The sequence below is a fragment of the Salvelinus sp. IW2-2015 genome, linkage group LG22 (genome assembly GCF_002910315.2).
Source record: "Salvelinus sp. IW2-2015 linkage group LG22, ASM291031v2, whole genome shotgun sequence".
NCBI lineage: Eukaryota > Metazoa > Chordata > Actinopteri > Salmoniformes > Salmonidae > Salvelinus > Salvelinus sp. IW2-2015.
This window is the reverse complement of record NC_036862.1, coordinates 36,782,730-36,797,454: the sequence shown is the minus strand read 5'-3', so window position 1 is coordinate 36,797,454 and position 14,725 is coordinate 36,782,730. Positions and strand designations below refer to the sequence as shown.

The window sequence follows — 14,725 nt, the reverse complement described above, 5'->3', positions numbered from 1 at the left end:
TCAGGTTTTGTTTGTCAAYTGCTTTATAGGAAGAGGGAAAAATAATGGATATACAAAAGCAAGGATTMTGACAGACAAAGTTTGAGCAAGGCCCTTCTCGCCTACCTAACATTGGGTCAGTTTTGAAGCATGCATCTTGAGCCAATGCCTCTGAGATCCCCTTTTTTCTTAATGAAGTCTTGATATCGCAGTGTTTGTTATTGGCAGTACAACAAAAACATATTTCACAATAAAATCAACTCCAATGGTTTACACACATTAAATTAATTGATATTGTTCTATTGGATATGCATCTGTGATAGTATCTCTACTGCCTTTACAATAGCACACAGGGTTTCCTACTGCCTTTACAATAGCACACAGGTTCTAATCCTTTACAATAGCACACAGCGTTTCCTACTGCCTTTATAATAGCACACAGGGTTTCCTACTGACTTTTACAATAGCACACAGCGTTTCCTAGCGCTTTATAATAGCACACAGGGTTCCTACTGCCTTTAAATAGCACACGGGTTTCTCTACTGCCTTTATAATAGCACACAGGGTTTCCTACTGCCTTTATAATAGCACACAGGGTTTCCTACTGCCTTTATAATAGCACACAGGGTTTCCTACTGCCTTTATAATAGCACACAGGGTTTCCTACTGCCTTTATAATAGCAACAGGGTTTCTACTGCCTTTATAATAGCACACAGGGTTTCTACTGCTTTAATAGAAACAGGGTTTCCTACTGATTTAATAGCACACAGGGTTTCCTACTGCCTTTATATAGACACAGGGTTTCTACTGCTTTACAATAGCACACAGGGTTTCCTACTGCTTTATAAATAGCACACAGGGTTTCCTACTGCCTTTACAATAGCACACAGGGCTTCTTGGTGGCGACAGGTTGTGGGTTGAGAAAGGCTCGCACACCCTCAGCAAACACTTCTTTGATTCCATCTTGGTTGAGGGCAGAGCATTCGAGGTACTTGATGGCTTGGATCTGCCTGGCCAGGGCGGTGCCCTGCTGTTGGGTGATGGTCGTCTGGTTCTGATCCTTAAGCTTCTTCAACACCTCTGGGTCATTACGCAGGTCCTTCTTGGTGCCCACCAGCAGAATGGGCGTATTGGGACAGTGGTGGGTGACCTCTGGGTGCCACTTGTGCTTGATGTTCTCAAAGGAGGGGGGGCTGGCAACAGAGAAGCAGATGACAAACACGTTGGTCTGGGGGTAGGAGAGGGTGCGCAGGCGGTCGTACTCCTCCTGGCCTGCTGTGTCCCACAGGTTGAGGCTAATAGTCCTGCTGTCCACAGTCACCTGGGCGCTGTAGTTGTCAAACACAGTGGGGATGTACTCCTTGGGGAAGGCGTTGGTGGTGTAGGAGATAAGGAGGCAGGTCTTCCCCACTGCACCGTCTCCTACCACCACACACTTGATGCTCTGCATTCTGGCCCCTTCACTGTCTCAGACACCTGGACATGAGAAACACAGGGAGAAATGCACTTTATGCTACAATTTTCAGATGCACTTTACACCAAAAGAGACACTGGCTAGGGCCCAACAAATGTAAACTGTTGAAAAGTAAGGTTTGTGGTTTAAATTGCTCTGACACTTTATCAGATATGAACATCACTTTCACACCCTAGATATCACAATACAGTTTGACACTTTCTATTCATATCCGTCTTTGTTGATCTATTATCTTTCATTTCGACTTGAAAATAATGTTTATCTGTGGGCCTACTTAATTTATAGTTACAGTACAGAAGGCGTATGTTCCCCATGAATTCAAGTGAGAAAACCGAAACTACAMAATATGGGTGGAGACTGGATAGTATGAAATAGAGGCAGTAATTGTAATTCATTGTGAGAGAGGAGAGCTGGACTCTTCCCACTACTCTCTGAGAATGTTGGAGAAAATGTGAATATAGCTCAACCCAGCCTACAGGGACCTGAGACTGGGAGCACTGAAATGTACTGCTCTGCACACTGACTGGGGATACTATATCAAATCCAATAAACCTTTGTATTCATCACCACTGCCACATACCATTGGCCTATCCACTGAATATCTATGATAGGTGCATTTCACAGTGTAGGCCATCAACAAGGCCATAGCGTTCTGATCACATATTYTTCTAATATAATTCACCTAGATTATTAGGCTACAATTAAGAAAAGCGCTATGCGTAAATAGGGCATAATAGTACCCCTGAAATTAGAAAATATTTCAACATGAATTACAGTGAATGTTCTTCACCACCACCATCATCATCATTTCATAGAAAAAGAGCCAAATATAATCACTAGAGACACTTATAACTTTGAGCGGRCTAAATGAAACACAAAATAACTGTCACAAATAAGTATTACAATAGTGGATTTTAACATTGCTTGCCTATGGTAGGCCTATAGTGTTTTGATATAGAATAGCGCCTTCCGAAATTATAACAGCAGTAGGCTACCTCACTTTATGTTGCGTCACTCAAGTGCTTCCGTAAGATTGTGTTCTGAGCCTACATATCTATTATACAGTAGTAGCACATAAAACACATGCAAAGGTTAAAACCAAGTCAGACTCACCAAACATACTATCTTCAGTGGCAGGGTTTGTATGAACATATAGCCTACAATCTGTCCGAGAGCGTCAAAGCAGTCAAGCAAAGTGTTGCTGTAGTGGAGGAAGTGTGAGTGTTCGCTGAAGAGGAAGCCGCTAGAGCAATAATAGCACTGTGAGGAAGTTTGTCTTCTCACCATGACAGCCTGAGCTATTGTTTTAAATAAACGTTGCTGGTAGAATATTAAACAGGATTTTTACATACAAATGTTACCCAATGAATKACCTTATTTGACATTCAAATGTACAGAATAGGAATAACCACATAGTCGTTAGAGGCCCATTTCAGTCAAAATGAGGTTTTCTTGTGTTTTTTATCATCTTGTACAACAGCTGATGAAACTAACACTGCAAACGTGTGATTTAAAAAAAAATTAGTGTTATTCCTGATATAGTTCCTGGTTGAAAATACAATCTACACAGGACCTTCTAATCAGCATGTTTGCATGGGTGGGGATTTCTAATTGCCTGGTGAYATCACCAGTCTGTAWATTGGTTAATAGACAAATAACAGAGAGTTTCTGAACCTCTCTGCCAATAACAGCTAGTTTTCAGTTTTCAGACCACTCCCAGATTGTCCTAGCAAAATTCTTGCTTGATAATTTTTTGTTGTTGCTAAAAAGCTATTTTTTTTATATTTTTTTTAAGGTAAACTATTACAGTAAGGTGCTTAATTGTTACCCAGAAATTATTTTATATTGATATACATATGGTTGCATTGGGCCTTTAAACTGAGAATTCGAGGACGTATCATTAGCTTATGATATATTATCAGATCAAGGTGTATCATACACCTTTATTRTAAAAAGTTGGGATTTAGCATGATAAGGCCTACTGGCTGTCCCAGTTAGGCTCAGATTTGTTCTGATGGGGGTATTAAGACCATCAGAAGATGTACCCCCCCCCCCTTCTGATGGTATGCCTCCCCATAAAATCATGTCTCCCCTCCTGTTTTACTGTTTTCCTGTTAGCGTTGTGTAGCCCACAGCCTCAAGGTGGCATGCTTGAGCTTAGTTGTGTGGAACTGATGAGTCGATGAGCTCCACCGTTCGTATGTTGTAATAGCCTACATCCACACACCTTTAGGTGGAGGTATAATGTCAGAATCAGATTGAAGAAGTGGACAGCATAGACTGCAGTCTTCCAGCTATCGTTAAAACTACCTTCCGGTAGTCGTGACGTTGGATCCAATGCGCTGCTCATCATGATTGCTTTAACCATAGACTTATATTGACATCGCATCATTGTATCTGTTCTTTTATGGCGTATTTGGGAGCACAGGCACCGCCATTGAGGCCATATCCATTTTGAAGTAGTAAATGTTATTATTTTACAACTTCTATGAGTTGGCAAACAAACTGAAAGGGTGCACACTGCCATCTATAGTGTTTTGTTTGAACAAGTATAAGGCCAAGGTTGGCGATATACTGCCACCTGCAGATATGGTTTCCTCACAAGTATAATTAACTGGCTGATCCCTCCTGGTGACCTGGATGGAATAATGGGATCCTTCCTGAAATCATACGAAAGTCCCACCCAGTTGACTACTTCAAAATATTGAAAGTCCTGGTGCTGCACATGCTAAAACTAAGTTTTGGGCACTAGAGTTCTCTATCTATCTCTATGCCTCAAACACATCCGAACTAATATGTGTTTGAAGCCAGCATGAGCAACAGCTAGCAACATAAGGCCTAGGCGATTTCCTGAAAAAAAAAAAAAATTACGTGTTGATATTGGTACAAATGTAGGATACTATGGTCGAAATACATTTCTTATATATTTATAAATATATATATAAATGTATATAATATATATAAATATATATAAATGTGTATATATATACACACACAGTACTTAAGTAAAAATACTTTAAAGGTCTACTTAAACGTTTTCTCTGCTACCGCACGGCAAGCGGGACTGGAGTGCCAAGTCTAGGACCAAAAGGCTCCTCAACAGCTTCTACCCCCAAGCCATTAGACTGCTGAACAATYAATAAAAATCGCCACCGGACAATTTACATTGACACCGCTTTTACCTTGAGTAATTTTCTATAAAGTAAAAAAAAACTTCTACTCAATTATAACAATTAGGTACTTTTCCACAACAATGCATATATATATGTGCATGTGTGCTATGATGTGCTATGATATATATATATATAAATATATTCAAATATATAAATATATGTATATTTTTTAAATTGTATCTTCATAATTCGTTTACACCATTTACAGGGTGGTACTCTTATTTTGAAGGATTACTAAAAGCACGTGACAGGAAGTGATTCACTAAAATTGCTTGATTCACAGGTGAAGCAACCCAGTCCAGAGAATTGAACGAGTCAGCTCCAAAGCCAGCTTTTTTGAGTGTGGGGGGGAAACCAGCTGTAGCAGACATGTAGTTAGTGGATGACAATCGCTCTGTGTTTGAATCAATCATAAGTACTTTTTTCCTTACTCGAGTGTATTTTATCMAGTAAATTGACGTAAGAGGACGGGTTGGCTCGCGGTCTGTCATTGTGTATAGCTCGTGTGCTATGATTAGCTGCTGACAATGATCTGAAGCCTGCGTTGGTGCGTTGGTTAGCTAGCTGAAGACGCGGCCCGAACCATTACGTTACTAAGTTATCTTTATCTTAGTGTCTGTGTTAGTCGACCACCTCGGCCCTTGCCTTGGATTGCCATTAGCGGGCTAAACAGAGCGGAAAATCATTTGTCATATGCAGCTAGCCAGCTAATTTAGCTCTTTATCCATGGAGTACAGAGGAGTTTCTCTTTGCAGTTTGGACCTACGATTGATGACGTGCCTTTGATTCTACTGTAACCACGAGAGTTGTAAAAAGAGCATCAAATGCACAAGTCTTGAAAGGTAAATAACTACAATTGAATGCCTTCCTATAAAATCATGGAACAACTGACCCGATTATGATCGCTATTCAGGCCTGGCTGTCAAACTCACTTATGTTTTGATAAGGTTGGTTAGCCAGCCATTTTTTATTGTCAATTAGCTGTTAACGCGTTAGCTATGATTGCTTGTGATCCATATCCAGCTAATATTGTCTTGTAATGATTTTATTGAAATAGCTAAACATGTTAATTGTTTGCTAGTAGTATTATGGTCATGATAATGTTTAGCATGAGTCAACCACTGATTTTGTTACGGGCTGTAGGCAGGTAGAGCCTGTACTATGTGACTTCTAAACTGAGTAACTAGCCAAGTTAGATGTCCCAGATATGGGCTACCAACCCTCCTTGTCCGATGATAGTTTGCTTTTAAAGTTTCCGATGTGATCTCATTTGACACTTTTTAGCTAGTTCTTTTAGATTGTAATAATAATTTAAGTCATTGGTTTGTAATTGGTGTCATTGGTTTGAAATCTTGAGTTGTCATAGTTAAATCACTAGGCTAGTACAGTATCTAACGTTATACATTCATGTGAGATGTCACTAAAACATTTATTCTCCACCCTCTTCCTAGCAAACCTCCATTATGGATTTCAGCAAATCGTTGACCTTGTGGATTGTATGCTTATGCCTCCTGAGCGAAAGTTGGAYGGTCCAAGCCATCTCAGACCACCATCATATTGATAGTGGTGTGTCAGGTATGTAAATATCATTGAGAAATGTCCAAACATTATGGCTCGCCTGCAAGTGTGTATTCATACAATACTCCATACACAAAGTGATCAAAATTGGTCACTTGTAAACATTTGTTGCATTATCAGTGCACTAGAATCTCCAGTACCAGTTTTGTATTTAGAAATTGTGCCAGCTCTAAATGCAGCCATGCTGAGAATAGTTAGGGTATGCATTCTCCATTAAGCTCTGTCCTCGGGTGATCATGGCACACAGTCAAGTCAGGGAGTCGTGCATCTTGGTAGTGTTTTTTTCTTTTCTTGTCGATTTGACAAGTCAGTCAAAATGTATTTTACTCATTGTCACTAGTTTTGCCACAGCATTCAATATAATTCCAAAACGGAATGTGTGAAACTATTGTYATAAGTTATTTTAACTAAACAATGTGACACTGAAGATGTTTGGGACTTAGCAAAATGTAAGGAACATCATATAGGTGTCTAAGCCTCATGTCGGCTACAGTAGTACGCTAGACCTAGCCTATTCATTGTTCGTTTTAGACCAAACCAGTCTCCTCTTGTTCCATTTTGGGTGGGTATGTATACTAAAGTCATATCATATTTATACAGCTGTGGGTGAATTGGGTGCCTGCCCATAATTTTATCAACACTGTTTACACAGGGCTCCTATGATTGCACATGAACAGTGTTGATGTTGAACTYGTGGCATTTGTAATGTATCATGTAGTGCCATGCTTCCTGTCCAAGGGGCCCTTAACTATTGTAAGCCTATTCCTAAAAAATGGAGACATTTAGAAATGAATAACAATAGCTTTGAAGACTACTCTCGGCCATGACTTTTGAAAGTTAGCCTATTCTATACCACTTACAGTAATTGTGCCTCTACTTGAGAGGTTTTTTGATTTGACGTCATGCAATGAGGCCAGACTGTGTAAAGGCTTCAGCTGAATTGGACAGGCCCAGTCATGGAGTGATACATGTTGGCTKTCACAGTCACCCATCTCCAATAAAGATTGCATTTGTGGTAAAACAATTGAAGACTGTTGTAGTGGTCTGTTGGACCTGTTGGTGGTGAGACATTCAGTGAATGTGGCCTAGCTACCCACATACATAATGTATAGGTTGTCTGTGCTCAGAAACAGTTTAACTAGCTTGTGGCATTTGTGTGATGAAGAGACTCGGGCCTGGAGAGGGTTGACTACTACAGACTACTGCCAGCTACAGTAAGCCTGGTTGGGCATCCTGGAGTCAGGATGGAAACAGTCATTACACCGGTGGAGTGGTGCAGAGGGCAAGTGTGTGTTCAGTCTTCTACAAGCGAATACACAGAGGGTTAGATAACTTAAACCTCTTTGAAAAGGTAGTCTCGTATGTAAATATTTAATATCCATCTTGTTTGCAAACCAAATGAGGAAGAGGGTGTGTGAAAGCTGCAGGTGATAAACGTCATTATTTTTTCAATATGGCCATGTTTGCTGAAGTACTGGGCTACAGTTCTGGAATGTAGACACTGGTATTTTCAAATGCACAGAAAACAGCCCAAAAAGTTACTTTTTCAACCAGCACCACCACACCCTTGGGTTTTAGACTTAACCTTTTATCTAGTAGGCTAGCTGTATTCAGCACACTGACTTGCGTGGGTTGATTTGGAGCCCCCAGCAGGATTTATGCTGTTAGATTGTTGAATTAACGAACAGGTTGACCTGAAAAGRGTTTGTTATTTGGTTATCTGGAGCCATATTAGCCAGGAGGCTTTCATTTAGAGCTGCATTGTTATTGTCTAAGTAGTAGGCCTATTAGCTTCGGTTACTCTGTTTGCTAAAGGCTGTACGCTGGCACAAGATTGCTCAGATAGGCTACTCATTGCACCTGAAATGGGGACCAATAGGGGTGTGACTTTAGAGTCAAGCTGCCACGATGTTTGAGATTCACTGCCTTCCATTGCAGCTGTAGAGCCTAGTTATGGCAGAGGAAATACTGTTTTTGATCAKAAATGCTCCACCCCACTTTYTGCTGCAGTGCAGTGGCACATTTATGTGGCATATGCTGCTGCCTGTATGTGTTGAATAGAAGGCTTTACAGTCAAAGAATGTTAACATGTCTTAACAAGCAGCTATGGGCAACCTGACAGCATGKCAGTTGATGGATTAGCAGCTTGTTGTARCATACTTACACTTTTATTCATTTCTTTATTTTCTTGTTGGAGTTCCCAGTAGAGTGGGAGGGTGTGTAACCAAGTTGGCCGTTCCCTCCTGCACATAAAGGCTTCTTGAAGTCAGGAACAGTTTTACTCCAAAATTGAGCATTTATTTGAAAAATAGATTGTATACATCTATGGTTAAAATCAGGATTTGAGCTAAAACAAGGATGAAAAGGTAAGAGCAAAACATGTTCTCTATTCTTGCTTTCAACTACTCTCACTACCTCTCATAACCACATATACCTGTATTCAATTATCTTATTAGCCTATCCTGACTCAACACATTCCTCACATAATTACACACAACTGTAGCAGAATATACGTCTGACTGGCAGGATATGAAAAATGACTGCAAAACTGGGCGCTTTAACAAATGAACATGAACAGTCACACACACAATGGGGAATGTATGAGTCTTTAGGTGAGGATGTGTCAGCTGTGGTGGTGTTTGTTGATATGCCTGGCTATTATAGAATTGATTCCACAATGGCCACCTGTCGTAGCCTCTGTKGCTGGCTTGCTCTAGATCTTGACCGGTCGGGTATAGTGACTTTTGTGGATCCAAACAAGTTTAACAATTGACCCCTTTTCTGTAGTTGCCTACAGCTAGGCTGCTTGATAGAGTGCAATTCCACAGCTTTACTTTTCTGGCTTTGTTGCCATTTTCTTTTCAGCCCTTGCTGCCTTAATTAAGTCTTTGTCATAAATAAATCTGCAGCAGTATTCCATGCCAGAGAAGCTCCTGCCTGCCTTGTGCTGTGCTATGCTGATTCATGCCTATACGTTGCACTCTGCATGGGCCAATCGGGGTAGGTCTTGCCTAGTATTGTAATACTACGAGTTGCCTTGTGCAGCAAATGGGWGAGCAAGCTGGAAATAAACACACACATGTACACTTGTTGTGTGCTTCCTCATGATAGATTGCACCACACAGGAATAAACCTGATATCACGTTTCTTAGTGTGAGAACTGAAGACATTGTACTAATCTAGGCCATGCCCTATTTCATTTCTGTTTTGGGCTGGTTTCTGGGCAGGATAACCCACAGTCATACAAGCAGCAATGTTTTGCARACTCTTAGCTTTGATCTAAGGTTTTTCCCATTTAGGGACTATGCTATGACTTCTTTCAGCCATTTTGCCTGCTTTTAAATAGTTTTTATCCTGCTGTTTCATCATGTAGACTACATTGCAAAGACATAGAAGGTACATTCTTTTGACCTGAGATTGTGAACTTGAAACTTAGAACATTGAAGCTTTCTGAAATGACACTTGGCTACACTGAAAATCTCTGTGGCTTAGAGGCAGCCTTGGTCATGCTCCTGCACACAGCCCAGAATGTCTGCAGACAGCAGCTCAGGCCAAACAAGGCTTTCCTGTGACTTGAAGCAAGGCCTTATCTGTGATCTGCTGAGGGTTTTTAATCCCCCAGGAGAAGGGGGAAGACTGCAGGCCAGGCAGGCTTAGATGCAACACAACAATTTCATAACCATGAATCCACCCAGAGATACTCTCAGCATGTAACATCATTTTATACAACTTTTAAACAACTGAGTTGTTCTTGGTAACAGGGTTTACGTGTTATGCTCTACAAGTGTTTTTGGTAACAGGGTTTATGTGTTATGCTCTACAAGTTGTTTTTTGGTAACAGGGTTTTACGTGTTATGCTCTACAAGTTGTTTTTGGTAACAGGTTTAGTGTTATGCTCTACAAGTTGTTTTTGGTAACAGGTTTTACGTGTTATGCTCTACAAGTTGTTTTTGGTAACAGGGTTACGTGTTATGCTCTACAAGTTTGTTTTTGGTAACAGGTTTACGTGTTATGCTCTACAAGTTGTTTTTGGTAACAGGGTTTACGTGTTATGCTCTACAAGTTGTTTTTGGTAACAGGGTTACGTGTTATGCTCTACAAGTTGTTTTTGGTAACAGGGTTACGTGTTATGCTCTACAAGTTGTTTTGGTAACAGGGTTACGTGTTATGCTCTACAAGTTGTTTTTGGTAACAGGGTTACGTGTTATGCTCTACAAGTTGTTTTTGTAAACGGGGTTTACGTGTTATGCTCTACAAGTTGTTTTTGGTAACAGGGTTACGTGTTATGCTCTACAAGTTGTTTTTGGTAACAGGGTTTACGTGTTATCTCTACAAGTTTGTTTTTGGTAACAGGGTTTACGTGTTATGCTCTACAAGTTGTTTTTGTAACAGGGTTACGTGTTATGCTCTACAAGTTGTTTTTGGTAACAGGGTTACGTGTTATGCTCTACAAGTTGTTTTTCCACCATAAAATGGAGAAAGAGTAGAACCAACACAAATAACACTGATTTGTCTATTAGATGTTCAATGTTTCTTTATAACCATTATTTAAAAAGGAATAGGCCTTTACCATATTAAAACAAGAGTTCAGTTCAAGTAACAGGGTTGACCTTTTAATGAGGGACGGACTTAATCACTATTCACATGACATAAAGTTATTTCTGAAGATTATTATTTATCAAAGCAAGAACATAACTTGGGCTTTACGATGAGGGTTAAAACTTGAAGAAATGTTGGGGTTAAGTTCGTAATTTTTTTTCTAGTAGTCGGAAAAACATGACGAGGGACATTTTACACTTTCACAAGTCATGTATAGAATCACATTTTTATCGAATTTTTCCATGTGCTCTATATTAAAGGACACTTAGTTTAATGGGCCTACTAGTAGGCTATGCAAAGGAAAATGACGTCAGCCTAGTAATGAATCATGATTTGTATGTTTTGCCCTCATAGTTCCCTCTTGTCATTGACTTTTCCCTCACTAGAACTCTACTTCCCTACACACGTGTTGCACTGGGATTGATGACATATCAGCACCCATGTCACATTGAGTGTAGGCAACACTCTGCTTACACTGTTGAAAAGAAAGCAAACTTCTACCCTCCCCACCATTCTCCAATGTAACCATACAGCTGGACACAGCCTGGTTATAAATAGCCTCTTGCTAGGTTTAGTTAACGCTCAGCTAAATTTAGCATCCCTATGCTTTTCTGCTGTGAGCAGCAAAGCTCCCAGGTTACTATGGGGATTTGAACAAATGGCTCGGGATGGTTTCAAGGTGGACAGAGTTTTGGCTGTTGGCCTACCCATAAGCTGCGGTGTGTTACAGGTCGATAGCCACTAGTCCTACTGTATGATGTAGGGATGGGCTCTATCCAGATGTTTATATCTTCAAACCATTCCTGTACCATACCGGGGAAACGATATTACCGGCAGCACACATGGGGCACTGCTTATTTCCCCCCMAAAATAACTATGTATTTTTGTTTTGACACACAAAACKAMTTTAGGCAGCAGGGATCTTGATCCAGGATGGGTTGATTGTCTCTGCTGTAACCAAGAAGCTTGATTTGGACGCTAGGGCTTAGCTAGCAAGTTAGCAAACCAAATGCATAGCTGGAGCCCTGAGTTGGAGATGATTTATTTGGCACATCTTGGATAGTTAACTTAGTTATAAGCAGTGGTGTAGCTTTAGGGCACCCCAAACTGTCATACCATCAGTTTTTCAAAATACCCTGTTATACAGTTTACCGCCCAAGCCTAGTATGATGGAGAACATATCAGGTGTTGTTGGGAGCCCTGTACAACTGCTATCACTTCAAACTTCAGTACGAGCTCTGMCTCAGGTTGAACTTGTCTTTTCTCCCTCAGAACTCTGTCGCATCGACGAGCCTCGGTGCCACGATGAGAATACCATCCTCAGTTTCGAGGCGATCCGCAGTATCCACAAGCAAATGGATGATGATGCTAATGGAAATGTGGACGTGTCAGAGACGGACGGGGTGAGTAACTCTAATCCCCTGTCATCCACCAGCAGGGACTCCTTCCCAAGATGGCCAGAGATAATGAGATTAGTTAATGGCTGCCTGGTAATGGCCTTTATTTTGCTATTGAAGTAAGTGGTGGATTTGTSCACTTCCTGGCCAGGCATTGGGCTCCCAAGAGGCGCAGCGGTCTAAGGCACTGCATCTCAGCGCTAGAGGTGTCACTACAGACACCCTGGTTCGAATCCAGGCTGTGTCACAACTGGCCGTGATTGGGAGTCCCATAGGGTGGTGCACAATTGGCCCAGCGCTGTCCAGGTTTGGCCGGTGTAGGCCGTCATTGTAAATAAGAATATGTTCTTAACTGACTTGCCTAGTTAAATAAAGGTTGAACAAAAAAACATTGAAAAAAATGTCTGCAGTCAGAGGTCAGGGCTGCTAAAATGACACCGATGTGGCCTGCCCTCTACCGTCCCCGTAGCAGGCTTCTCTCTTGCACTGCATCCAGTAGTAGGGCAGGCTGGGAGAGGAGAGGCCTGTACGGCAGCCGGAGGTTTCTTCCTCTGCAGGGGCTGAGCAGTTTTAGAGAAGGAGACACTGGCTCTGGTTGATGATCCTTAAAGCAGCCAGCCTGTGAATTAAGCACATATCTCTGGTACCAGTCCTGGCTCAGAGCCAACACTGAGGAAGGCTGAACAAAACATGTGGAGCGTTCGGACCAAAGCAGCTCTGATGCCTGGGCACTTCTTAAAGAAATAATAGTTTTTTTTKATCATGTTTTGGAATTTTATTAGGATCTCTATTAGCTGTTGCGAAAGCAGCAGTTGCTCTTCCTTGGGTCCACASGAAACATGACATAATACAGAACATTAATAGACAAGAACAGCTCAAGGACAGAACTACATTTAAAACAAGATAAGATAATTGTAACATGACACAACTAAAAAACACATGTTGAACACACCATACTAGGATTTTTAAAACATCAGCTCTTTGGCTATTTTGTCAAAGAAATGGTATGATAACAGCATGGGGGCTGGCTAGAAATGGATGAAACATAATGTCAGCTAAGCCCTGTCGCTGCACTGCTATGCTGTTGCTCAAGAGAACTGGAGACACTCAATGTGTCCGGTATTACTTACAGTAGGCTCATTAGATTGGAATATTGGTTGAGTGTTTAGAGTAGAAAGAGGAACACCTGATTTCCTGTTTTGTGTTCCTCATCATCAAATTATGTGTCCACATCTGTTAGCAATGGAGTTATAGGTTTGTACTTTACATCACAGGTTTTCAGGCCAGTAAAGCTTCAGTGGAAAATGACACATGTGCATGCTCAAACCTATAGATCTTTATTGACATTCACCTATTAAGACAATGTCTCGATCTTAATTGACATTCAGTCATAAAAGACCAAGTGTTTTCTAGCTCCTTCTCACAGTGTGAGTAAATAATGGGGTTCCTGGCTGTTCCACACAGCCTCCTCTACTGCTTGTCATGAACACTGTGATAATGTTACAAGGCCGGATGCACACTGCAGGCACAGGGACGCACAAGGCTTGCTTCTCTGTTGSTTATTCTCTGAGCAAGCTAACACTTTGCAGTCTCCTAAGTCTACCTCAGCCTGGATGAAACGGTTTGATCCCTCTGCTCTGACATCATCCTATAAGTGACAGGCCACATAATCCTTCTGGCTGATTTGATTGACACCTCTCTTCCCTTCTCTCCCCCCTATGTGACCTCGGTGACCTCCAGTTCCTAAGGGAGGACCTGAACTACCACGATCCCAAAGCCAAGCACAACAGTTTCCACGGAGACGACCAGTTCATCAGTGTGGAAGACCTGTGGAATACCTGGAAGGGTTCTGAAGGTGCTGGAACTAACACCGTAGTGTTGCTGCAGCTCCCCACTCTCTCTGCTCTTTTCAGACTAGCAGCACAAACAAGCCTCCCCTCCAGGCACGCTGCCCCACTCAGTGCATCTGTTTGCATATAAGAGAGTCTCAGACGATGAATCTCATTCGGTACASTGTGTTCTCTTCCCAGAGCTCTGCYGGTCCAGCCCACCTTGTGTGATGTYTCACTGCTGACTGAYACCGTGTTAGCTACACTCCCTGTGCTTTGTCTGTTTTASAGTACTGCATTGTATTTACGCTTTTATCTTCAGTAATTAGATTGAATGCTTGATGTTTTGTGTGGTGACTGTAGGTAAGGGAGAGTTYTTGCTGCCCAACCATCCCAGCTACAGCAGTCAAACTTATTAGCTGGTATGTCAGCATTGTCAAGTAAAGTGCAGACCACTTAGCAGCTCAAGCATCCTGGCAGAGGGTGATCAGTGGCCCTGTCATCATAACATATACACACACAGATAGCAACCATCCACACTGACGTACCACCTACGCCTCCTTGTTCTGCTGGCAGTACTCTGTCCCGTTTATCATATACCGTTCATGGCTTTTCACATCTACCTTTCTTTTCTCTTCTCTTTGTCCCTCACCTCTTCTTCCTCCCGCTCTCTTCATCTCCTTCTCTCTCATTCA

The 14,725-nt window shown here is 41.5% G+C and overlaps 2 protein-coding genes across 5 annotated transcripts in view; one reads left to right on the top strand and one right to left on the bottom strand.

Moving 5' to 3' along the window:
• On the bottom strand, positions 1-2,707 carry LOC111982553 (rho-related GTP-binding protein RhoG-like). 2 transcript variants are annotated; one of them, XR_011473893.1, is made up of 3 exons: positions 2,568-2,706; positions 789-1,456; positions 1-707 (listed from the first exon to the last, which is right to left on the bottom strand). XR_011473893.1 is itself a non-coding variant. In XM_070434242.1 (3 exons), exon 2 carries the CDS (start codon positions 1,428-1,430, stop codon positions 855-857), a length of 576 nt encoding a protein of 191 aa, XP_070290343.1. In that variant the 5' UTR covers positions 1,431-1,456; positions 2,568-2,707; the 3' UTR covers positions 1-363; positions 840-854. The 2 variants fall into 2 exon arrangements, 1 of the variants encoding a protein (XP_070290343.1); XM_070434242.1 differs by having other exon boundaries at positions 1-363; positions 840-1,456; positions 2,568-2,707.
• A 2,220-nt stretch (positions 2,708-4,927) lies between these two features.
• Positions 4,928-14,725, top strand: part of stim1a (stromal interaction molecule 1a) — a 36,560-nt gene continuing 26,762 nt past the window's right edge. For all 3 annotated transcript variants that reach the window (XM_024014164.2, XM_024014163.2, XM_024014162.2), the window contains exons 1-4: positions 4,928-5,469; positions 6,079-6,202; positions 12,077-12,207; positions 13,942-14,056. In XM_024014164.2, coding sequence (XP_023869932.1) covers positions 6,091-6,202; positions 12,077-12,207; positions 13,942-14,056 — 358 coding nt within the window. In that variant the 5' untranslated portion in view covers positions 4,928-5,469; positions 6,079-6,090. The remainder of the gene's footprint in view (positions 5,470-6,078; positions 6,203-12,076; positions 12,208-13,941; positions 14,057-14,725) is intronic.